Genomic DNA, 26,819 nt, shown 5'->3' with positions numbered 1-26,819 from the left:
TTGGAATCATTCCTCACATTAATTAACATCTTAGAAGGTTGGCCAACATCGTCCAATGAGGCTTTTTGGATCTCGTGCTGTTTTAGTGAAGGGTTTGACATAGAAAACTATATCCAAGGTAACCAACATGGGGACTTCCTCGGCGACCCATGAAAGAAACAAACCTAGATCAAAAAATGTTGAAATTAACATTTTTTTTATGGGTGCTAAATATTTCGATTGTGTGTGTGTTCCTTTTTTTTTGAAGTTCAAGTTTTCAATCTGCCTCTTTTGATTTCAAAACATGCTCCAATTGAAGCTGCGGAATTTTTTCATTGCATTATATGGGTCCATCGTTAATTTGGAAACATGAATTGATGTAGTTGAATATTAAAAGCCAACAGAGAGACATAAATTTTCTTTCATGCTTGAGAAGATAAAAATAAAAAGCTGAAATCAATGTTATATTATGCACAGATATTTCTAACTCGCAAGTAGGCCCTGCTAATTATTTCTTATATGACATGATGTCGCGTTCCACTTGTTTATGCAAGATATACAGCAAACTGGATGTTGTGTGAAATGCTTATCATTATTTTTTATTTATTTATTTTTTTTGAGATGCTGATTTTAGGAAGAGAAAAGGTTTAGTAGAGGTGGAGAGGAATTTTTTCTTCGTGAAATCAACATCTCAAAAAAATAAGCATCTTCACAGAAGATCCCGTTTTCTGTACATCTTGCATAATTATTTTTTTTTTTAATTTTCTGTTCTTCATATCTCTAAGAAAGCTCAATGTTTCGAGAATCAAGAACAAAATTCAAATTTTAAAATTATGGATGTGGCGGAAAACCTGATTATATTTCCGCATTCCGACAGTAAAGTCGACAATTTTACGTGCGTCCAAATCTTGTACCTATGTCCCCTCAAAGTGATGTTGATTACGAATACGACGCCTATGCGAAAAACCTCATTTGAAAATTAGAAAACCCCGGATTAAACAGCGGCCCTAAATTATTGAAAGCATTCATTAGTTTTAGGATGCCGACTTCTCCTGAAAAATACCATTACAAAATCATAGATAAATTAGACCCCCAAAAAATGCTTGGGTTCTCACGCCTCCAAAACCGTTAAGATGCCCGTGAAACCAGTGGCGCAACAAGTAGATTTATTATCGGCTTGTGAGAGGATTTTCATGACCCGTCTCAGGAGCTCGTGACCCAAATTCGGGTCACGACCCACAGGTTAAAAATCCCTGCTCTAATGAGTTGGTTCATTCTAGAAAATGCTGTGTATGTGTTGCGTATCTAACGTAAACAATGATGTTTATAATGGATTGGTACTATGCCACTTAGCCATACATGCGCCTCGCAAACATTCCACTGCGGAATTTCAAACGAATAGGTGATATAGGTGTTCTGTGTGTGGCTCTGACCCGGGCCGTCTTAAAAGCATCGTAAGCCCCCCCCCCTGGAAAATTGGTTTCCTGAGGACACCCCCCCCCCCATTTGACTATAAGTTATTTCTTACAATTTCAAATTTTTTCTTACCACTACATATCAAAAATCTTAACGAGATCTCATTATCACGAGGCTCCCTCTGCCCTCTGCAGACTGCACTGGCTCTAACTTATTTATGTTGTTAGAGTTCTGCGTGTTCCCTGTCCTACTGGTGCTGCCACCTGACTTCAATAATTTGATATGAAAATGGAAAATGCCTTAATGCAATACTGTCTAGAGCAGATAACTCTACTCTAGTTCTGCTCTAGAAAGTATTGCTTAATGTCGGCTTTCCGGTTATGAAAGTATGATGTTGAAGGTCCGCTTGCCCTCTGTGAATTCTATTTTTGAAATGAGAAACCGGCTCGCATCCACGCCTTGATGTTGGAAAACCGCAGAAAACCAACTTCAACAGGTTGGTTGCAAGCCAGCTTGGAAACAATCTTCTTTCAATGTGAAACTTCTTTAATCAAATGACGATATTGATTCACTAGTTGAATTGATTTTGAATATTGATTCAACTAGTTGACATTGGAAAGTTTCCTTATCGATTGTGTCTTGACACGACACAGAAAGCAACACAATGAATTTCATGGGGGGAAATGTTTTTTTTTTTTCGTTTCTGACAATTCCAATGACTGACAACTCCTCTTTTCTAATACAGACATAATTATCGGTTATAATTTCTATAGAAATAAGATTCTTCGTCATGGGTAAAAAAAAAAAAAAGTAAAAAGTAGTAGAACGAAACATTGGTCTCCACCAAACAATGGAAGATCTTTTCCTTAACTACAAACGGTATCCAAAACAAATTCATATTTCTCTCTTTCCTTTTTTTTTTCATTTATTTTATGTGACTTTTATTATTAAAATTATTATTATTTCGTGAAACCAATCCAATAATATTAATAATATATTTAAATAATAATAAAATATTATTTCGAATAAAATAAAAAAAAGTAGAAAAACTACAACAACTACAACTAGAGGAAAACATTTCTGCTTGTGAAATGTTTTTATCTGAGCGCAAAAGAGAAATAAAAACGGGGGTGATGTGCGCAAAACTGGACGGCGGCGGGTGTAATATGTGAAAAAACAGACGAGAGAAAAGACGAAAAGAGAAGGGGACTGTGTGGAAAAAAAAACTGTGGTTTTCTTTTGTGTTAATCATTGGCCATTTTTCATTTCGTCCTTTTTAAAGGTGAAGAGACGTTGTTATCGGTTATCGAGAGATAAGCAGAGCTTCGAGATAAGTCTCTTTTTTTTTATTATTATTTGTGAGTATATTCATATCTTATCTCTATTTTTGTTTCCACTAAAATGTTTTCTTGCTCTTCTTTTTTGTTGATCTTCAAAAAAAAATTAATAAATATTTGCATTTGTGCTAAAAGCGTAGGGAGATGCTTTTGAAATTGCACATGATTCATCAAAAAAATGGGTAGATCTTTATTGCTATCACTAGAGCACTAATGAATTTAAGAGCTGTTATGGTTGAGAATATGCATTTTTGTGGGGTTTGCATAAATTATATGCATTTGCAGTTGAATCTCCCTTACCTGAGATTAAGGGCAGGGCTGTCTTTATATCATCATGGGGCCCCCTGCGCAAATTAATTTTTCTGTGGCCCCCTTATCTGACCAGAAACGCTTGCCTACCAATTCCCATGCTTAATCGACCAGATCTTTTTCATCCTGAGACCCGGGTGGTGGGCCCCATGCGTGGCTGTACAGAACTTTTTGCGACCCTCTACCCATTCTAGTCTGATTTTCCTGACCACTCATTCCTGAAATTTGCACCTATATTATGCTTAGCCCCCAGGGCCATAGCTAGATACTTTCAGCCTGGGAAAGAATGCATTATGGCGCCCCAGGGTAATGTAGAAGCAGCAGTTAAAGGGTGCATTTGTTGTTTCCCCCCCCCCAGCTGCAACCATGCTTAGCCCCTACCCCTTCTTCCTTCTCATTATGCCTTTGTCTCTTAGACATTTACATGCTTTCACACGTACTAGGTCACACTCTGCATCATTCTTTTAATTGCTCACTGACAGGACTAACTTGAATTTTAATACTCCTTTGTAATGTTGAAGGATAGATTAAAGGGTTAAATTTGAGCCCCCTCTGGTCAGGCGCCCAGGGCACCAGACTCTCCTGCTTCCCCCCAGTTTATGCCCTGCTCACTGATATGTTTCCCTGTTTTATTCACTCATGCGTGCACACTCTTTAGGTCGCTGTTTGTGTAGACTGACTCTTTTTGTCACTGACCTAGTTCCTCGCTCTCTCAGTTACTCTTCCTGGTACTCCCAAACTTACACACTCTTTTCATTGCCCACTGATCCAGTTCCTTGCTCTATAAGTCACTCTTTCAGTTGCTTGCAAGCTCTTTTGATTGCTCACTGACATAGTTCTTTGCTCTCTAAGTCATTCTTTCAGTCACTCTTATGATTGCACAAACTTTTGGCTGCTCACTGACCTGATCCCTCTCTATATGTCACTCTTTTTGTCGTTCACATGCCTTGCGTATTCTATAGGAGGGAAGAAAAAAATCTTTGAATTTAAGAAGATGCCCCCCTTTTCTCAGGAATCCTAGTTATGGCCCTGACCACATGCAGTGGCATTTGAGCACCCTGAGAATTGTTTAAAAAATCAGAATTTCATGTATAAAACTGAAGACAAGAACCCACAGGTTCAAAATACTTTTGATGCTCCTGCGTAACAAGGCTCATGTGTTCAAGGGTTCGCATTAAGGGAGGGGGATACCTCACAATACGAGAATTGAATGTTCACATCACAAGGTTCAGGATCCTCACTCTTTGTTCATATATTATGTCTGTTTGAACTTTTATGTGAGTTTTTCTTTTCATTAATCATCACCTTATTGTCTTTTGTTTTTGCTAGCCATTTTATCCATTGGAGTAATTCTGAAAGATGGGTCGTTACACGGGCAAAAGATGTCGTCTCTTGAGCATGTTTACTCTGACAACCTCCTTCTTCTTCGTGGAGATCATCGTCGGTTACGTAACAAATTCTGTGGCACTTGTAGCAGATTCCTTCCACATGCTGTCTGATGTTATTGCTCTAGTCATTGCTTTCTTGTCTGTACAGGTGAGTTTGTTCATCATTAGTAATACGTATCTCATAGAAACACTGCTGTCCCAATATATAACGGTATTCAGGTTACGTAGTAAACCAGACGCTGCCATCCCACTCAGTACATATCTGACTGAGTGAAACGGAAATAGTTCCAGAGTCGAGAGCTAGCAGGGCCAGGTTCGAGGTATGGTGCCAACCCTCTTAATGTCCATCATGGGGTTTTGCTATAGCTACAGAGCTAAAGACATAGACCCCAGGGCCTAGCACGACATGCATCAAGAAGAAGCTTCACCCTACTGTATAGATCTGGGAAACCCAGCCTGTCAACAGTCGGGTAAAAAATAATAAGTATGAGCTTGATTTGATGTTCAGCATCAGATGCATTGCATGAGACACAAGTGGAGCAGTGGTAAGATGTACACAGTGTCTATCACCGTGGAGGCAAGGTCGTCCCCCAAAGCAGAATGCTTTGCATTGTTCTGCAACGAGCCCTCAGCTGACTGGAAATGATTGACAGTAAAAATTCCCATAAGAGCATTTTCTATATTTTTCTTAAAATTCTTCTAGATTGTCCTGCGACGTACTTCACAGATTTCAGCATATTTTACTTTAGGGGGGTTGGTCATCTTGAGCATTGTGCGCCCCTGGGTAGAATGGTTTTTCTGAGGCTCTCCACCTGTTTAAAAATGCTTGCTGTCAAAAATTTCAACCAGATATCATTTTCATGAGGCCCCTCTGCTCTTGATGCTCCTCGTTCTGTGCCGGATAGGCCCATGCATTAAGATGGAACCTGTGTGAAGGTTTTCTTCAGGTCTGTAGATTATATCCCAGCCATTGGTAGGGAAAGTTTTCTTCCCTATCGAACTTGAGGCAACCACCGATCCAATAGATGGTGCCCCACATTGTGCCACAGCAGAAAGTCTCCCACTCACAAAAAGTGTTATCAAGCATGGTCATGTTGGACAAGTATTAGAATACTTGACATTTGAGCATGTGTCACTCCATCCAGTTTGGTGAAGTTAGTTTTCTGTGCTTCTCTCAACTTTGAGTCACAAATGTGAGCTGATTCCCCATTCAAAAAGTTGTACCACCGCAAGCACCAGCCCCACAACACATGTGCCCGAGTGGCATAGTGGTAAGATGCTCGTCTACCATCGTGAAGGTTGTTGTCAGGGTCCCGGGTTCGAACCCAAGGGAGGATATAGGTAAAATATTTTCCCTAACGAACTCGAAGCGACAACCGACAGACAGCGCCTTCACTTCCAACCCATCTCACTAGTGGCAGTAAATTGCAATATAGCTAGCGATATGGCCAGTGTTTGTGTTTGGTGAAGTAGTAGCCCCACAACACATGTATGCATTCATATACATGTAAATAATTCCGACATAACTCACTTCTTCCAGTTAAAAATTGTAGTGAATTATCTCAATGGCGACAGACCAAGGTGTTGGAGAATTTGAAAAAAAAATATATATAAATAGCACAATTGTCATTGAGTAATATTGCCATGACAGGGTCGTTTACATTGAAAGGAAAATTAACATCTTTGCTGCCACCTAAAAAGATGCCCATTGAAATTCATACATTGTTTGCTGCATCATTGGCGGCAAACGTGTTAAGCTTATATGTATTATATGCTATTTAAAATCATGTAAAGTTATTGTTATTTGTATTTTTTAGATGTCACCCAAGAAATGGTCCAAGAACACATTTGGATGGGCCCGAGCCGAAGTTCTAGGTGCATTAGTAAATGCAGTATTTTTGGTCGCTCTCTGCTTTTCTATTCTCGTTGAGGCTGTCAAACGTTTGTACGCAGTCGATGAGATACACAATCCAGATTTAATATTATATGTTGGAGCAGCAGGACTGCTAGTAAACGTGATTGGCCTTTTCTTATTTCATCGTAAGTGCATTTGATTAGTTCATTTTTTGTGCCATTATATATATTAATAGTTGCCCACTTTTAACATAGGCCTAGGCTTACATGAATTCTTTTATTTACTTTGTTTTTCAGCTCTGGAATTGGTTTTTCATCATTATGAATATGTAATGGAACAAAAACCACTTTGATGTACATTTATTTTACATGCTATTATTTTTTTCATGAAAAATAAATTAGAATCGTTATTGTATTTCTCTCTACTTCAAAGCTGTTTAAACACTGTAATCACTTTGATTATCTGCAAAAGATGTCAGCATTTTTGGTTGTCAAGTTGAATTGTCATTTAGCCATTCATTGACACCTAACAAATGAGCAGTTAGTTTATAAACATCTAGTTCAGATTGCAGAATTGTGGCATAGAAGTTTAGAATCAGCTCTTAAGTACAGGCTAAATCAGTGCTTCTCGACCTCTTTAGGCCCATGCCCCCGAACCATATTTTCTTGTGGACCCCCCTTTCTTATCCAGTCTCCCCACTCTCTTCTAGGAGCAAGATCCGTTCGACTTATTGAATTGAATTCAATCAAAACTAAATTTATGACCAAAAAGTTAATAAGTGAGATCAATCTCAGGAACCGTGGGCCCGATCATGGATCCAGAAAGGGGGTGACCATCCCTCCTGAATTACAGTGGAACCTCGATAGCTCAACACCCCAAAAATATCAAAAACATGTCAACTTAAGCGGATGTTTAGTTAAAGCGTGGTTTTATTTGATTTCAACTTTGACAATTTTTAAAAATCATTTATGTATGTATATGTGCCTGTATATTGTTGAACAATGCTATATTCCATCATCTCCAAATTCATGAAATGTTTATATTTCCATTTTTCTATGCAAAGTTTTCATATATTGAGGATAATCCTGAATTAGGTGGGGAAGCCTCTTTTGATTTCCGGAAGATCTGTTATTTGTAAATGAGCAGTGCAATTATCCAAAACAATTATCCTCTTACCTCCTCCCCCTTCCCACCACTTAAAAATTTCACTCTAGCTTTCTCTCAAAATTTCAGAAATCATTCATATCTATCTGTGGCTTTCTTAGTTGATTTCCAACTAGAGAAATAATGGAGGCAGGCGTGGGGTTATCAGTGGGGTTATCACCCCCCCCCCCCAAGCAAAATGTGAATATAATATTGCATTTAGTAAATCTGTTGAAAATTACTTGTATCAATGTTTTTGATGAAATAACAAATTCAAGAAAACTTTGACTAAAAACAAAAAAAAAAGAACCGGGGCATTTTTTTCAAAAAAAGTCAAGACTTAGAGTAAACCGTGACTGCCCTGGAAAATACAGGATAATGTGGGATGTATGGTTACCTTATCCACAATGTGGGGAAAAAATCACCCTCTCCAACAGTGAGCTCTAGATCCTCTCCTGTGTGGACATGGGGAAATGTTCTACACATATCAGGCAATAAATAAATTGCAGTAATAATCTACCATAGAATTTCTCAAACACACGAGATTAATGTAAGGTTTTTCAAACTAATCCACACATTTCTGAAAAGGAGTTGTGATAGACAGTATAAATTGTAGTCGAATCATGCAGGATATAGTCATCATGTGTCGGGTTAGAGAGGTTTTTCCTAATTGAATTTAGTATTACATCAGAACTATGGGAATAAGAAATGTTAAGTTATCAGGGTTGCACTGCATACGGGAAAAATGGGTCTCTGAAATATGGGATGATCCAACAAACCAACTCAGTAAATTGACCCTCCTGGCACATCAACCTGGATCTGTGTCTACCCTGGGCTGGAGGGCAGAGAGCTTTCTTCTTATGGGGGTTTTATGCATGGCCATCTCAATATCATGGGTTCCTGGGCAAAGTATTGTTTTGGCCCCCTCCCATTCTTAGCTTAAAGTAACAGCTTGCATATTTACATACCGTACTTGAAATCATAGTACTGATCTCATCATGTAATCCCCCTATGGATATGAGGCCCCGAGCAATACCCAGATGTGTCCATGGGTTAAGATGGTTCCTGGTTCTATGGAAAGCTCTTCTTTATTCTGAAAATAGTCATATTGTTTCCCGCTATATTTCACTTGGAAGTATTATTTCTTTTCAGCTCTCTGTGGCATAACAAGTTCACCACTTGTTATGCCCCCCCCCCCATTCATCTGATTTTTATATATGTTCTCCCTTAGAATATTCCAAAAAGGGGGGGGGGACATATAGCTTCAGGTTGAGAACCATTGGGCTAAATCATGTAAAATAAGCCCTTATCCTTAAACTAACTCTAGTGCGGCAAAAGTTATTCGGCTATTAATATTTTACTACAACTCAATGCATGATATGACATACTACAACTTAAGTATATTTTCATTTATGCATGTAAAAAACTTTTTCCAGATCATGGGTCAGGTCATAGTCATAGACATGGTCATCATCGTAGTCTGCCCACTATAGAAGAAGTGCTTGCTGAAGAAGATATCAATGAGAACCAAGAGAATTATAGACTTTCAGACAATCTCCCGAATTCGTCCAATCCTGATGAAGATGGAAATCATGTACAAATGAGTAAGTTTATTGATATATTTTATAACAACTCCCTATTAAAAATACCCATCTTTGCATTAAGAAGCACAATTATGCCAAATTCATAACCTGTGATATGTAACTGTTATTACAGGTTATACTTCACCTTATCACTCCCATTTCTCAGAAATGAAGCAGATCAGTAGATTAAGGCAGGGGTTCTCAAACTGTGCATTGCTGCACCATGGTGTGCCTCCAACCTTTGTAAGTGGCGCAGCGGAGACCCTGACAAAGGTTTTTCGAAGCAATTTTTTGTTTAAAAAGCTCTGGGGGAAAAGGTTTTTCGAAGCAATTTTTTGTTTAAAAAGCTCTGGGGAACCGGCGGAGCTCGCAGATAAGCATTGAATGGGGAAAGCGGGTGCAGCCGGAGGTCAAGTTTGAGAACCCCTGGATTAAGGCAAAATAAATGATATGAAAAGAAAAAAAAATTGAAATTTATGAACCTCCAATTCATGAACTTACATGTCCTCTGGTCTTGAACAATGTGTCATTTTTTGAATGTCTTACTCATTTGGAAACATTTTAATATTTTACGAACTAATTGTTCCACTCCATTTAAGTTCGTAAAGACAAGCATTAACTGTAATTGGAATATAGGCTCTTGTAATAAATTTCATTGCATTTACTTCTGATTCAAAACTGCATTTACAGTAACAATATATTGTTACTTTAAATGCAGTATATTGTTACTGTAAATGCATCGTATTACATATTATGCATAGCAAGCATCTTGAATTTATGAACATTGAAATCGTCAACTTGCAAATTGATCATTTTCAATTACCGTATTTTAGTACATGTATGAGGAACCCCCACCCTGATTTTTCGGGCTTAAAATTTAAAAAAAAGTTGAAAAGGTATATTTGTAATACCATCAATGTATAAGGAAACCCTCTTATTTTTGGGACCCAATTTTTGGCAAAAAAGGGTTCCTTATACACATTAAAATACTGTACTTCTAATGATATTATAGTCTGTCTCAATATTATAGACTGTCTCAAAAGTATATAGACAATGATTTTTCTCTTAAATAACTCAAACATTTCATATTTGAATCTCAATTTTTTTATACACAAATCTCATGCCAGTAGAGTCATTTCACGGTAGTTGAACAGAATTTTTCTCAAGTACTAAATTAATGGAAATTAAAAACAGACTGTCTCAAAAATAGGCCTGTAGCCAGAAATTTTGTTTGGAGGGGGACTACTTGCATTTCAGGGGGGGGGGACAGATCCCTAAGTCCTTTTTCCCTGCTACGGCCTTGCTCAAAAGTACTACTTGGAAAGATTTACAAAGCCAAAAATTGAAAAATTTGCATATTTCAACATGGCTGTTTACCCTTTGAAAGGTGGTGATACAAATAGTGTCCCACCTGTTTACATGCTTTTATATGGGTTTTTGGGGAAATGTCTGCCTTCTTCAAAGTGTTAGGTGATCGTTGAATGAGTATAAATGCACAGTGGAAAGCTTGAAATGCAAGTAGTTTTCAAAGTGCCTCATAACGCTCATTACAACATGACAGATGTGACTAAAAATCTGGCAATTAAAGTATGAGGATGTGGCTGTCAAAGACATTGCAATGATAACAGAATGCAGATCAGGTATAAATAAAATATTATCTAAAAGTGGTTGTGTAGAAGTAAGATTGGGACTTGGTGGACTAAAAATGACTACAGCTTGGATGGACAGAGAGATTTTTGCATTTTTACCATCTAGCCAGAAAATGTCAGTGTGCCAAATTTCACATGAAGCTTATCAATTCCCCTATGAAAAGACACTGTTCTTAGTGGCTTGCAGTCCAGCAATTGGCATGTATTTTGAATCAGGTTATGTAGATCTCTTCTGAAACAAAACCACAAAGATGATTAGTTGACTTGGGCCAGAATGACATGAACTGGTAGGATGAATGGTTCACTGTCATCTGTAGGGACTCAAAAACAATTCAATTCTAGATGGACCCGATGAGTGAATTATTACCAGCATGACTTCAGATCATTGACAAAAAAGTTCCCTTTCTCTCACATTTCATGTTCTTACTTTATACAATTTCTATTTTAATTGATGATTAAATATGCTGATGTCTATAAACTTTTAAGACCAGTTTGTTTTTAATTTTTTGATTTTCATTAATTTAGTCCTTGAGCAAAATTCTGTTAAACAATTGTCTAATGGCTTTACCAACATTAAATTCATACATTGAAGTTTTGAGATCGGATAGGAAATGCTTGATTCAGGGAAAAGTGATTGTCTATGAACTTCTGAGGCAGGTTATAATTAGATAATAATTAGTGAAATCCATTCATATGCATTGGATCATAAATTCATTGGAGTAATGTTTGGTTTTCTGAACATTGTTCAGCGGTGGTCAAAAAAGCGAATAGAATGCTTGGTCTCATTTTCAAAAAGGTCTTTTCGCGTTTTCCTAAAGTCATTCTTCCGCTTTTTCCTAAAGTCATTCTTCCGCTTTTTTGAGGCTTAGTTCGTCCAGGACTGGAGTATGCTGTAAGGTTTTGGAGACCATACCTACAGAGGGACATAGACTTGGTTGAAGGGGTGCAGAGAAGAGCTACGAGTGTCCTTATTGTCACACGGGGCTTGAGTTATGAAGAGAGCTTCATTTTTTGAATATGTTTACATTGGATGAACGCAGGTGTCGAGGAGATATGATCGAAGTGTTCAAAATTTTCAATGGGATGGATAGGATGGACCATGAACTTTTAGTACACCGCCAATCGACTGCTTTTACAAGGGGATACCAGTATCGATTGGTGAGAGACAATACAAGGCTATGGTGTCGCAGGGAATTTTTCTCTAATAGGGTTGTTAATAAGTGGAATAGCTTACCCCCGGAGGTAGTAAATTATAACACAATTGACACGTTTAAAAAAAAATACGATAAACATGTTGGGGTAAATCGAGAAGCTATCGATACTTAGAATAAGAGAACCATAAGTATTCTTTATGGGCATTGTTTAATATTTTATCATGTGTATATATTGTTTACAATTTTTGTTAATTGCATTTTTAATTAAATTGCTATATTTTTGAAATATATGACATCCATATTTTTATGGGCATCTTTTTCTCAGCCACCTCGTTGGGCATTTTGCCTGTTGTGGCATTGTATTTGTATTGATATTGCATTTTGTTGTAAAAAGCCAGATTTTTTATACATATTTTTATTCTTGTTCATCCAGCAACCAGCAGTCAGATGAACATGCGGGGCGTGTTCTTACACGTTTTGGCTGATGCTTTAGGTTCTGTCATCGTTATAATCAGTGCCCTTATCATATGGCTGACAGATTGGAATTACCGTTTTCACGTTGATCCCGCCCTGAGGTATAGTTCGCATAAGACGTGACACTTTTTTTCAATCATTATTGGCAACGTGTTGAATGTTTTGGACTTTTTTTTACATTCAGAAAGTAAATGAAAAAGATTTTCCAGAACTTATTGCACTTTGAAAGGTTCCACATCTGTATTATTATACAAATTTACAGTGAAACTCCTATATAATGATAGTCAAGGGACCAGAGAATAGTATCGAAATAAATGAGATGTCTTACTATTATGGAAAGTGTACCAGAAACAAAGAGTAATATTCTTATGTAGGTGATTATCCTTATGTAGGAGTTTAACTGGATTTCAAAAATATCTCATCGCTCATGTGAATGATAATAATTATGACTCATTTTCATCACATTTATTTTGTTGATCTTTTTTCCCCATGAATATTAATTTTTTTTAATCAGAAAAATGTTTCATTTGCACAATTGAAGAATAAAGCATGTAATCTTACATCAGAGCTATAGCCAGAAATTTATTTCAGAGGGAAGGGGGCGACTAGTAGTTTGATATGAGATGAAGTAATAGAACAATATATTTAACTATGCTATTCCATAAAATTCAGTCATTTTTTAATATTTTGGGCAATACTATACAAGCACAGACCTGCCAACTCTCCAGATTTAGGCGGGAGACTTCGGATTTTTCATCCTTCCTCCCGCTCTCCGGATTTTTAAAAATTTCTTTTTTAAAATTTTTTTAAAATCTAATTTTCACAGAAAATTAGATTTTTTGCGAGCTTTCACGTTGTCGTGACGTCAATGAAAGTAGTCGTCATTAGGGAAAACACCCATAGAGGACAGCCGTGGTCATTTCCATCGAGCAGCCGTATAAAAAAGTCTTGGTGACCGCATTTAAGCAACTGGCATAGACTTTAAGTAGCGTTTATCTGCAATCATTTATCAGGGGCATGACCTTGGTTGCCAAAATTTCTGTATAATCGTTTTTGTATTTTGAAGTTTTTTAATTGTTTCCTCCGATTAAATATCTCTTCAGAAAGAAAATATAAAACTTTTAGCTATATACAGCTAAATATAAAGCTTTTGAGAGTTCATATACTCAAGATTACCAATCACTGATAGCATCCACGAAAGGAAACTTAAGTTTCATGAACAGTATATGTAAATGTGATTTCTCTATTCTGAATGGAAAGACTGACATGGAATTATATTCTGCTTGGGGGGGGGGGCGGTAATGGAACTTTTTCATAATTTATTTTAAAAAAAGTTTTCGAAATTTTTTTTTTTTTTTTGATCGAGTCTATGAGTGCTGGGCGGGGGGAGGGTTACCCCCCTTCGGAAGAATCTCTGGATTTCTGAATTCCAAAAGTTGGCACGTCTGCAAGCATTACACAGAAACAAGCTTCACATTAGGTTTACAACACTGACACTCATATCCCAACATGTACGAATTCGTTAGAAGTTCCACAGAGGAATATGGATGAGGTACATGTGTGGTTTAGTAGTAATATTTTGGAGGGCTACAACCACATGTCTAACACAGTAACACAATTATTACTTACCAGGTCATTTGTAGGTAGTTGAGTGTTTGAAATTTGATAAAGTGGTTTTTTCTAGAATCTAGAATGGTCAAGTATTTCTTTCTTAACCATGAGTTTCAAAAGAAAAAGGAATATAAACATGTTGCAAAGCTGTATTTAAGCAGGGATGGACAAATCCCAGGTGCCAAGTCGTCATGGCAACTGAAGAATTGGCATTAATGCGTAAAATTTCATTTGTAGTTGCTAAATTGCAGGTTGAGAGTAGCATAAAATGTTGGAATTTATAGCAGCATATCTGCCAACATGAAAGGGTCACTATGCGCTGAAAAAATTCAAAAAAGGCATTACTTTGGATCTTTTTCTTTGTGTAAAAATGTTTTTTGCACCTAGATTTTTTTGCAATTTGTCCAGCCCTGATTTAAGAAATGTAACATTTAAGAAATAGTACATGGATGTCCATCTATCTTCCTGATTAATTGGTTCGACTCAATTATCACAAAGACCAAATTACATTGAATCTAGCATGAGTGAGACAGAAATAGGGGAAGGATGAAAGAAATTAAACTAAAAAAATCAACTGTTAAAGAAATTTGTGTGAAGATGTTTCCTCCATATTTGTCTCACTCAAATTCATCAATCCCAAATTCCACAGATTTTTCCTTTTAACTATGTTATGTTTGTAATTTGCAAGTCCATTCTTGGCATTAAAACCATTAGAATAAAATTGTGGGCCAAATTCAAGTTTCACAGGTTGTGATTTTTTAGGTTGATATCCATTCAAAATATTATAATAAATACTCGTAAAATGAAGATACCTGTATGAGTATTATTGTTGCATGCATATGTTTTACTCATGCATTCAATTGTTTCTTAATTTTGATTGCATTGGTTATTTATTATCCTTATTTTTTTTATCTAATCAACAGCATTGTAATGGTCTGCATCATCATGAAATCAACATGGCCATTATGTAAGTCGATCATATGTTTAATGCTTGAAATGTTGCATTCTGATTTTGTATGCAGTTTTCAATTTAAAACATCTTAAAAAATTACCAATTTTTATTCAATTCCTTTCTTTTGATAAGAGTTGCACTTTCATTTATTTCAACTTGCTTCATTCAATATCTTTACTAAAGCTCATTAAGAATGCCCATGCTAAATACTACCATTTTGTGCATTGTTGCCATGTTGAGGTATTTTCCAGAACTCTCTTATGTGCACTTTGCACCTGGATTAACCTTTGTACTGTGCAAATAATTGTTAATATACTTCTTAACACAAAAAAGTTTTCCTGTTTTCTTCCCTACATGATGAATCATCAGTTCTATTAAGCAGCCTACTAATCTTGTGTTTTCTATTTTGTTAAATGGTACTGTTAATTACAATAATTCGGTTACAGACATACGCAAATACATGATGATAACGGACACACGATCACAAAGCTGCTATCGTAACAACAACGCGGCGCGAACTGCCTAAACGTCCGATAATTGTAATACGATACAATGACATGTGCGCCATCTGTCTGACAATAATATAACCACATACATAACAGCTTGAAAGACAGGTGACAACACCACTAAAGCATGAAACATGCATAACTCTCGACAGCATAAATACATTAGGGTCACACATATACTCAGATTATGTTGTTCCAGTTTTGATTGAAATTTCCCAGATATATCTTTATGAGGTATATGTATGGTTAACTGCAGTAAAACCCCTCTTAACGGACAACCCTATTTTGTGGCCAAATAATTTTTCCTCATATAGTAAAAATATGCATTTCAAACCCCTGATTAATTGTCACCCCCCTCTTTTAGGAACAAATGTTTTTGTCCCGCGGGTGTCTGCAAAAGAGAGGTTTTACTGTAGTAGCCTATAAGTAATTGGAGTGGTTCAAGTTGTGCAGAGCAGATAATGTAATTTATACCACCCCCCCCCCCCCCCATCACTCTGGAAAGTATTGATGACATATGACTGTGTAATAACAAGAAGTTACAGGGTGCGGTAGCCCAGGTTGTTAGCCAATGTTTCACTGTATTTTGCAGTGTTACACTTTTATTGGATATGGAAGAAAAATGACAAATTAAGACTGATCTTTTTCTGTTTTTACCTTGTAGTGGTTGATTCTGCTCTTATACTGCTTCAGACAGTGCCGACCCACATCCAAGTAGACTCCTTGCAAAAGAAGCTTCTGCAAGAAGTAAGTTTTTTGTACCCATATGTAGAGATGTGGGGTGAAAATATTTTTTGGGGGGAGAATGAGAATATTCTCCTAGATGTAAAAATTAGAGAATAATTAAGAATGTTTTTCTTTTAAATAATTAAAAAAATTTGCTAATTTTTTTAATGTTATGAAATATAATCCAGTTTTCATTGCCGGAAACATTTAAAACAAAACAATTTTTGGCACAATCACCTCATAATGATAAATTTCAGTTTGAGAATATTCTGAGAATATCCTTGGTCATAGTGAGAGGTTTCAAAAGTTTTTTGTTATTAAGATTTTTAAAACCTTTAAAGATTAAAAATTTCTTTTTAAAATTATGTAAATTTTCAGGAAACTTTCAAAGCAAAAAATTAAACCAAAATTGGTTGACAAAGAAAGCTATTCAACAAATCATCAATTCTAAGATACAGAACTGTTTTCTTTAATGTGCATACTCTCGAATTTTTTATCAATCATATTTCTTTACAAGTTATTCAATTTAGCCATGTTGATAATTTCTTCCCCCCCCCCCACCCCATTTTGACAGAAAGAGAAAATATTCTCTAGAAGGCCTACTATTGTAAATTACTGGAGAATATTCTTATTGAACAGAATTATTTTCAATTTATTTATACTAGTCATTCCAGAAAATATTCTCTGGAACGACTATTATAAATATTTGGAGAATATATAAATATATATATTCCCATCAAGAATAACAAAAATATTCTCGTTATTTATAATATTAGTCCCTTCAGAGAATATTCTCCTTGATGAGAGTATTATCTTAAAGATTATTCTTGAGAATTTTTTACATCTCTACCCATATGTATTACTCCTAATCATTTTCAATTAATTATTTAACATGCATTCATATAATTAAATTATTAATTTGTCATAACAGACACCCATTTAACATTGAAATGTTTTGAGGTTCATTTATTTCAGAGAGCTTTTATTTTAAAGTTCAATGTCAACTCCAATTTCAACAAAATTTTCTAGATTGATGGTGTTTTAGCTGTGCACGAATTCCATGTCTGGCAACTGGCTGGAGACCGCATCATTGCCTCAGCACATATCCGTTGCAGGAATCTCATAGATTACATGCAAATAGCAGAAAAAGTGAAAGAATTTTTCCACAATGAAGGCATACACTCGACAACCATACAGCCCGAATTTGTGGACGTCGTACAGCATGAAGTCAGTAATGTAAGTTCTAATAACACTATATACTTTTGCATATTTTGAATTATTGGGAGACCAGGCACTCAATCTTGTTTTTTATATGTATAATATTGGTAAAAATTTCTTATCTTCATAACTGGGGGAAATATTTTCAGTACAGATTGTTTGGTCAAAAGCTTGGTACAATTCTATTCAAAAGGTTAATAACAACCCAAACAATTCATAATGGAAGTGGCACATGAATTGATACAGGCTCTCTTCGAATGGAGGGGAAGGATGTTTTGTGCATGGATGAATTTTTCTCCCTCCATCTTTCTGCCTATGATAATAATACACTGGTGTAAGAAATTAAGAGAATTTGCAGACTTGGTCGATTATCTCTAGAACCACTGTCACTATTTTAATGAAATTTGATATGTACATACATTGATACAATACAAAACAAATAACCATTCAATAATTGTAATACACACGCATGATCGTGTGTAACACTTGTTGGAGTCGGAAGGTATGAAACAGCGGTTGCAGAATAAATAAAAAAATGGGTTAATAGGGGGTATGGTCCCCTCTTACAGATATATAGGTCTCACAGCGTGATTTCATACTTGAAATAAGGAAGTTTATCATTTCCTGTGGCAATTGGTCCCACTTGTTCAACAATGCTGTTTTCATTCCCTGGATGGTTCCCAGAGGGAGGTTGCGAGTTGCAATTGCCGTCCCAGACATGCTCTATAGGGTTAAGGTCTGGAGATCTGGCTGGCCAATCCATCCGGCGAATATCCTCATTCTCTAGAAAATCGTCGAGCAGAAGAGCTCTATGTGGCCTCGCGTTATCGTCCATTAAAATGAACTCAGGGCCAACTGCACCCCTGAAAAGGCGAACATAGGGCTCCAAGGCCTTATCCTTATACCTCACACCAGTCACAGTGCCTCTTTCAAAGACATGAAGAGGTGTGCGGCCATCCAACATGATGCTTGCCCAGACCATTAAACCTCCTCCGCCATAATGGTCGATTTTGTGGACATTGGAGGGTAGGTTACGGGTCCCTGGTTCTCTCCATATGAACGTACAGCGAGAATCGGTGCTTAGGATGAACCGGGACTCATCAGTGAAGAGAAGGGTCACCCATTGATCCATACTCCAATCTCTATGCTCTCTGCACCATGATAAACGGATTCTCCTGTCCGTAGAAGTGAGCGGGACGCAAACAGCAAGTCTTGCAAACAACCCTCTCTCATGAAGTCTTTTGGAAACAGTCACCCTTGATACACGGGTTCCTGTGGCTGCATACAAGTCACGAGAGAGCTGAGAAGCTGTAGCACTCCAGTTACGCCTCGCTATAATTGACAAATGGCGATCTTCACTGGCCGTCGTGGCTCTTGGATGACCTTGCCCAGGCTTTCTCTCGATGGATCCGGTATCCTGGAACTGTTTCCATAAGTTACACACCACGCTGGGCGTTAAATTAAACTCTCTACAAATCTGGACTTGAGATTGGCCTGCTTCTAGCCTCCCCACAATTCGCCACCTCATTCCACCATCTAAACGTTGGTGGTTACTCATTTTTACTGTTACAATTTGAAATTAACCGATTGCTGCAAAATAACACCAAGAAATTCGCAGAGGTGTGCTAGCGAACGAAATGCGTCTCAACTTACGCGCGCTTATAAAGCCTGTTTCTCTACTGGCTTTGCCTACACACGCGCGTACGCTTACGTATTTGACATACAAGATTTGCATTTTTGTCTAGAACCAGTGGTTTTACATTCACTTCAGTTCTTTTCATGAAATTCTATAAAATATGCAAATTCTCTTAATTTATTCCACCAGTGTACAAATTTTTTGGGGAAGAGGGGATCACCGCCCTCCCCCATATCTGCTTATGGAGTGACGTGTTTGCATACCAGTTTGTATTCTGCAAAATTAAGACTTTTGCAATAGAGGGGTGCTATTTTCCCATCATGGAATATAGAGAAATATTATTTTTTTATGTTATGCCAAAACGAATCATTGAAAAGAAAAGTTGTGTGTCTCCTCTGGGAATCAAACCCGTGTTCTTTTGCATACCGGGAAAATGCACTAACCAATACATCAGAGAGACAACCTTCATTTCTTTGTTATATGCTTTATTATCATGAAATGCTGAGACAGATTTTCAGCATTGCTTTGGTTTACGGAGGAAACAGACAACTTTTCCTTTTCTTAATATATTTTGGACTGCAGCAACATCTTTCTATACTATCGGCACTTGGGGTAGCCATTGCTGCAGTTAAGGGAATATCTGACATATTCCTTGAAATATCTGGATACATCCATCCCTCTGGAATGCTTCGATATCTCTCTGAGATGTAAAGCGGGTTGTGTCCAGTCCTTCAATATAGTTAAGGTAGGCTGCATTGTCTCCACTCAGTACTTCATGTTAATAATGCGTACTGCAAGGAAATGAAAGCTATGTTGCTGGTGTACCGATTAACACACTTTATGCAAGATTGCTCTGGTTCAATTCCTGGCGGAGACAACTTCACTTTTACAATATTGTAATTGGTAGCTTGACTGTATGGTAACATATAATTAGAGCTTTCATTGTTTCATGAGGAAAAGGGTTTCTTCTTTTCAACAAGCTTTATGATGAAACCTCAAAATTCATGGTGGTGACTCACAGTTTTTACCACTATATTACTTTTACCACCACCTAACATGCTCCCCATTGATGTATTATAAAATGAAATGAAGATATAAAGAAAATTTTTCATTGACATTTTTATGACAGCTATAGTTTGATAGTTATTTATCTAACTTCTCTCCCCCCCCCCCCCCCCCAGTTTCAAGCCTCCAAAGAGGAGAACTGTATTTTGGATTGTCCTACAAAGACTAGTTGTGTTGCCCAAACCTGTTGCGGACCTCAGAAGGAAAACAAGGATTCGCCTCGTACTCCTCACTCCACGCCAGGATGCAGGCAGAGAATTAATGGTCCAACTTCTATGGTGGAAGAACGGAATCCAGAAGACATCAGCCTCCCCATGGACATTGGGGATGCTGTCAACATTAAGCACTCTTAATGGTCCAATGTTCTGTCTATGACATAGTTGTAATGCCTTGTAATGGAGATGTTATCTCTGGACAGCTTTTATTATTATTTGCTATTTTTCAATTATTTTATACTTGTTTGGAAGCACTGTTGCAGTTATTGGTAGGAGATGTTTTTCTTTTTCTTACACCATATTTTTATTAGTGAGAAATGTGCTTTCACTGTATTTTTTTGTTATTGGTGGAGTTGCATCATATTAGTATTTGTATTCATTTCTAAGGATTTTTCTGTTTATTTATTTATTTTTTTCGCTTCGCAGAATGCCGAGAAATACTTACAAAAAAAGGATACTCATGTGTGTTTTTGTGTCTGTAGAATCGAGAAACGATGCATTTCACAGTTTCATCAGTATATGTACGTTGTTCAAAAAAGTAATGAGACAGACATCATGTAATGAAAACAAGTAGGAATTACCTTGCTGGTTTCATCAAATAGACCTTTCCTTAGACAATTCATGACATGGTTTCTGGAGCACAGCACTTGCTCATTTCTAGAGGAGTAGACAGTCCTTGGTGCAGATGTGTATTTCATACCTAGCATGGATTTAAACCTACAGCAAAGCAGATTTACAGGTTGTTTTTTGGCAGATTGACGAGATCTGCCTTATTTTATTAGATTAGCAGATGAGGAAACATTTTTGCAATAACTTCCCTCTAGCCCAAAAATGTTTGCACATCAACACTATACAGTCTGGACCTGTCAATCGTGCTGCCCTCAAAAAGCATCTGAAAGATGGAGGTTGGTTAGTAGAAGGATACTTGATACTGTAGTGAAGGATACTTGAATATGGGGGGGTGCTGTAAAACTAGAAAATTCTTCAGATAAATTGGCTTGCTTCAAAAAGCACACCATAGCACTCTCATCTGGTATGTGGGGAATCATGTTCGTATTTCCATCTCGCTTGGAAGTATATATTTAGGAAGTGTCATGATCATCTCAGCAGTGCCAACAAATATATTCATCATATTATCAACCTCATCTCGACAGTCACTTGATAAGATTCGTGTTGACGAATGCCAGTGGAATTCCCATCAGCATCTTTTTTCCATGCTGAAGGCCTATCCCCAACACTTGTTGGGGAATGTTGCGTATCCCCAACACTTTTCTAACAGTTGAAAATTATTTATGCTACTCACAAACTCTTGTATTAAACAGAGCACCCCCCCCCCCCTTCTTTATGTGCAGCAATGATGTTACTCTATTTCAAGTCACTTGGGTTCATAATGAGTATAAATGTACCATGAGAGAGAAAGAGATTCATGAATTATATAAATTGTCATGTTCTTTTCTGAAATTTCAAGTATTTGATTTGCTATAGTGCTACTGATATCACACTGCACTATCGTGTGTCATTGATATCACTGTGCTGTTCTAATCATTCCATAACTTTCGCTGATAGTTTTGTTCAGCCATATACAATATCCTCCACCTATTCTTTACTAGTTTCCATGCTGGGTACAAGACACACTTCTGTATTCGACGCTATCAACTATTCAATTGAACCAGTCTGCCGTTTCAAATGAGAAATGGTTGATCCAGTGAAACATATATTCATGATTCTCACTTCATTGGCCTCAATGTCATTAATTTTTGAATGACACTTCGTAAAAGAGAAAAGGGTACCTCATTTAAAAAAAAAAGTTTCATTTCATGTAGATATTGAATCTTAAAATCATTCATTCTCCGAATTCATTAGCATTTTAAAATTGATTCTCTATCATTCAGATTAAATATTCTGAGGAATGCGAGATGCATTGAAATATGTGGCATTCCTGTGCTTCCTTGTTTATTCAGGGTTCATTAAGCTACTGCTGGCCAGGTTTCAGTTTCATACTGTGTTTGATAATTTTTCTGTAATGAGTTTAACTAATACAGTAAAAAAAAGAAAAGAAATGAAAGTGTTAAGTCAAATTTTAAGCACCCAGAAACCAGGATTTCTGCTTGACTTACAATTTTCAGCAGTTTTATTGATCAGGCAAAAAAAAAAAAAATTGCAGTCAAATTGATGCATTGTGGCAAAGTTAGCAAATTTTATCTTTTACTTATTTGCCTGAGGAATCATGATTTATCCCAACAGCAATCAGCAGCATGAACAATGTTGGAAATTGAGTATTTGCTACTTGAATTCTATTATTCCTTCATGGCCAAATGTTTTTGGATGACATGAGTTGAGATTGGTCGTCTAAAATATCCAGATGGTTAGCTGTGAGGCCAGGATTACACTATAAAAGTTTTAGAAAAGTTCTTTTATAAAACTTCAAAAATGTAATCAATAAGCATATCAGTTACATTTGAGCAAGTGTAATCAATTGGCTTATTAGTTGTTGTTTTTTAGTTTTGTAAAAGATGTTTTATCAAACTTTTATAGTGTAATCGCAGCCTAACAAAAGACAGTGCTATTTATATTTCTTGAAATTTATGCGTATTTTGATATGTTCGAAAATGATTATGCTAATGTCGTTACTAAAACTAGGGTTTCGTGGGAGAAAAGTTTTCGTTTTCACGATAGCAGAATTCCTGCCATATAAGTGTTTGTGATATCGAACAGCCCTCTTTGTATGTGTACTTACCGCGCTTGTAAGTAGGTGAAAGTCTAGATTTCGTGTGTATTTTTAATAGGCTAGCTTATAACCTGTTGAAGAAGGAGGCTGGCGAGATTAGTGTCATGAATTTTCAAAGCTTACCGCTGACAAAAGCTGTTTTCATACCCGTTTGGCAAATTGTGTTATTCACTATTTTTTCATTAGCAGTAGTTCTTGGGCATTGAAAAATCAATTAACTTTGTTCTTTTTATTTACCTAGCAATCAGTGAAATTTTTTTCCTTTGATTATTGATGTATGAAGTCTATCTGTGATGAACTTCTTTTAGATGCAGAGAGCTTTGGAACATATTCTTGGGTCTGTCATACTTCTCACTGTTAGGAAGGTGGCAATCATTCTAAGCACATGTAGTGATTTTATTGATATATTAGACTCTCTGAACTTAGCAAAATTTTAATGTATTCTTTAAACCCTTACAACAGCAATCCCAATGTATCTTGTCAAACTTGATCTGCTTTATTTCGGTCACCCCAAAATATCTCGGGTTCTTAACGCTCTTTTATTTCCAATGTGGCAATTATAGTGCAGATCAAAAAAATTTTAAAAACCACTTAAACGGTTAAAAAGAAATTTATTATCATCTTCATGCTGTGACGATAGCTATGGGAGGCTTATTTGTTTCAAAGATTTTACAACTGCATTCTAACCAGTAGCCCAGTTAGAGTTTGTGACAGAATTTTGTTGGCCTGCCAGGTCTTGATAGACTTTTCTTTGCTGCGAATTAAATGTATAATCGAAGATTTCTCTGTGGGTCAAAGGTATTATGACTTCTATAAGGTTCAACTGTTATTGGAAATGTGATGATTGACACAAATAATGTATTCATGTTCATTTCTCATTTTTATAATATATTTTTTGTCTTTATGCGTGTACTGTATTTCTCAGAATGAGGGTTGCAGGGGGGCGTGTTTGCTGCAGACATTATTAAACAATGCACGAAGGGCCTTTTGATAGGCACATCATTTCAATTTTATTCCGGGGGGGGGGAAGGGCAAAGAACATTTACTCAGTATATATGTATTTCATCTTATTTGTCGATTTCTATTGTATTTTTTAATTTTCATAAAAGCCAGGGGAGGGGAGTCAGTGTTGTAAGGTGAGATGTTTGAAGCAGAACTTGATGACTTTTTGGGAAAAACTGCCCAAAGTAAGGTTTGCTTCGACTCTTGCAGGATTTGCTCTTGTTGGTAATGACACTGATGAAATTTTTGTAATCCCTTATAGGAAATTTTAGGCACTAATATATACCAATTTTTTAGTCACTGTCAAGGATTATGAGAAGTGTTTTGAACATTGGATGCTAGTCGTCTTGAACTGTATGTAGGAAATTTAGATTTCTGAATCAATTCTGGGAATGCTCTAGGTCATATATTACTTGGGTATTGAGCACCCCCTTGGCTCCAACACCACTGGTCACCACAGTAACCTGCTACTTGTAAGATTACAGTTTAGCTTCAATGTGTGTGTGTGTAACCTGCCATTGAACCACTGTATAGTGCTACACTATATCATGAAAGATATTTGAAAAGTTTCTCGAGAGTTAAAAACGGGCTAAAATATACTCTCTGAGCAGATGGCCCCCAGAATGGTAGTGTAGAGTAGTTTATATACTTTATCATCCATAGACACCCCTGGTCGTATATTGCCACAACTACTTAACTGTACATGCACCTTGTACACATTCCTCTGCAGAATTTATAATGAATCGGCACATGCCGGAATGTCTTCTAAGTGTATGTGTGGCCCTAATGTATTTATGTTGTCAGAATTATGCTTGTTGTGTGTTCTTTGTTGGTGCTGCCATCTGCCTTCCATATTTTGAAGTGTAGGTGGTAAATGCTTGAAATTTCATGCCATGCAAGTATCATGTTGAAGGTCTGCCTGTTCTCTGCGGATAGACTTTTTCAAATGGGAAACAGGCTCGCATTTGCATCTTGATATTGCTGCAACTGCAATATGAAAAGCTTATCTGCTGCTGAGATTAGAGAACAATTAGCCCACCAACCATTCCATTTTGAGACATGGATGGAAATGCTGTTAGGAACAACCTATGGGACATGTATCCTAGGGGCCATTCAAGTATTACATAAGCAGATTTTTAGCCATTTTTGATGCCCCCCCCTGTCAGCAGCTTGGAATATTTCATATCTTCAAAATGGGTAGTTGATGACGTAAGCAACCTTCAACCCCCCCCCCCCCCCCCCCGTCATCAGAAGTCAGCAAATCCGAAACCCCCTCCCCCCCTCGATGCTGACGTAATACTTGAATGAACCCCCCCCCCCCCTTATAGTCATGCTCCTCCCTTCCCCCAATACTGTAGCAGAGCCCCTAGGCTAAGATCAGATTTTTCCCTTGCCCCCACAAAAGTGAATTCATCATAGTGTTAAAAAAAAGAATAAACCTAGCCCCTCTAGACTTGAGTCCTGTCAGCCCCACCTTTTTGAAAACCACAGTTCTGGTCTAATTAGCTTTTGTGTGCATAAATGACCATAGTAAGACAAAAATGATTGAAAACTTTTTATATTCGTGGGAATCAAGATTATTATTATTATCAAGTTTTTACATTTGGCGGTTTGTTCAAAATTATTTTTTGCAAAATGCAAAAACTGACATAGATGTTGCACCAGCGTTTATGCAAATGAGTTAAAATTGTGTTTTCATGAAAACTGCTGCACTTATTCTGAGAAATACAGTACTCAATATTATGTGAATCATTATTCAATTTGCTTTGACTAATAGTTATCATGATATTTAATGTTATATTTTACTTTTTTTGTCGATTGTTGACCTCAAGTATTATTGAAACTTCACGAAATATATTTGGAGATAATTTTCAGGAAATCAAATTCATTTTCGCAGTTTTGATACAACTTTTATTGTGTAAACAAGCATTTCTTGATGATTGCCAATGATAAAATAGTGATTTTGGAAAGAGTATTCTGGCGTGGATATTTTTCAAATAAACTTTGAGAGACACATATAAGATTTCTTTTTTTAATACTTTGAGATAATTTTTTATTTTTACTAATCGAGATGCTTAAACGTTTGTATTTATACTAGGCCGTAACACAAACATATGCTTGCAAGTATCATGTCGCTTTTTTTTCCCCTGTACCATGCAATGTTCGTTGCGTTAGCGTTCTTCAACTGCTTGGTGCTGGTCCATGGGAATTTCCCTCTGATCTGCAAGACATTTCCACCGATTCATATAGCCACTACATAATTTTAAATTTTATAAATGTTATACCGCTTCTATATATATATTTGCGTCTTTGCCATCAGCAGATCTGTAAATTATCTTTCTCACTTGTATATAGTTTTTGCCAGTCTGCAAATTATTTCTTCCCCCCCCCTTTTTTTTAATGGTCTGTAAATCTCCCATCTTTGTTTTTTTTCTGATCCCCAAATAATATTCTCTCATTCATTTTTGTCAGTCTGCAAATTATTTCTTCCATTTATTTGGTTTTTTTTTTGTTGATCGGCAAATTATTTCTCTGATTCTCTCATTCTCAGCAATCCACAAATCATTTCTCTGATTAATTTTTGCTGGTCAGAAAATTAATTCTATGATTAATTTTTTAATGCTGTGTAAATTATTTCTGTCATTTATTTATATTTTTTGCTGGTCCACAAATGATTTCTCCTGTAAATTATTTCTCTCATTTGTTTTTTGTTGATCTGAAAATAATTTCTCACATTTATTTTTTGTTGGTCCACAAATCATTTCTCCCTTAAATACAAAATATTTTTTTTTGCTGGTTTACAAATTATTTGCCTCATTAATCTAATGATTTGTAAATTGTTTCCCCTATTTATTTGTTTTTTTGTTGATCTG

At 36.6% G+C, this 26,819-nt stretch overlaps 1 protein-coding gene across 1 annotated transcript; it reads left to right on the top strand.

The window, feature by feature from the left end:
- The first annotated feature begins 2,489 nt into the window (after positions 1-2,489).
- On the top strand, positions 2,490-25,104 carry LOC149084634 (proton-coupled zinc antiporter SLC30A1-like). The gene is made up of 9 exons (XM_089235027.1): positions 2,490-2,753; positions 4,371-4,577; positions 6,247-6,469; positions 8,864-9,031; positions 12,247-12,388; positions 14,822-14,865; positions 16,021-16,103; positions 17,112-17,318; positions 20,118-25,104. The coding sequence occupies exons 2-9, from the start codon at positions 4,401-4,403 to the stop codon at positions 20,352-20,354; spliced, it is 1,281 nt and encodes a 426-aa protein (XP_089091153.1). The 5' UTR covers positions 2,490-2,753; positions 4,371-4,400; the 3' UTR covers positions 20,355-25,104.
- The last annotated feature ends 1,715 nt before the right edge of the window (positions 25,105-26,819 follow it).

The sequence above is a fragment of the Pholcus phalangioides genome, unplaced genomic scaffold (genome assembly GCF_987345545.1).
Source record: "Pholcus phalangioides strain wild (caught in Gottingen) unplaced genomic scaffold, Ppha-v1.0 ptg000008l_1, whole genome shotgun sequence".
In the NCBI taxonomy this organism is placed as follows: domain Eukaryota; kingdom Metazoa; phylum Arthropoda; class Arachnida; order Araneae; family Pholcidae; genus Pholcus; species Pholcus phalangioides.
The sequence above is the reverse complement of the archived record's forward strand: the minus strand, read 5'-3'. Positions and strand labels throughout refer to the sequence as shown.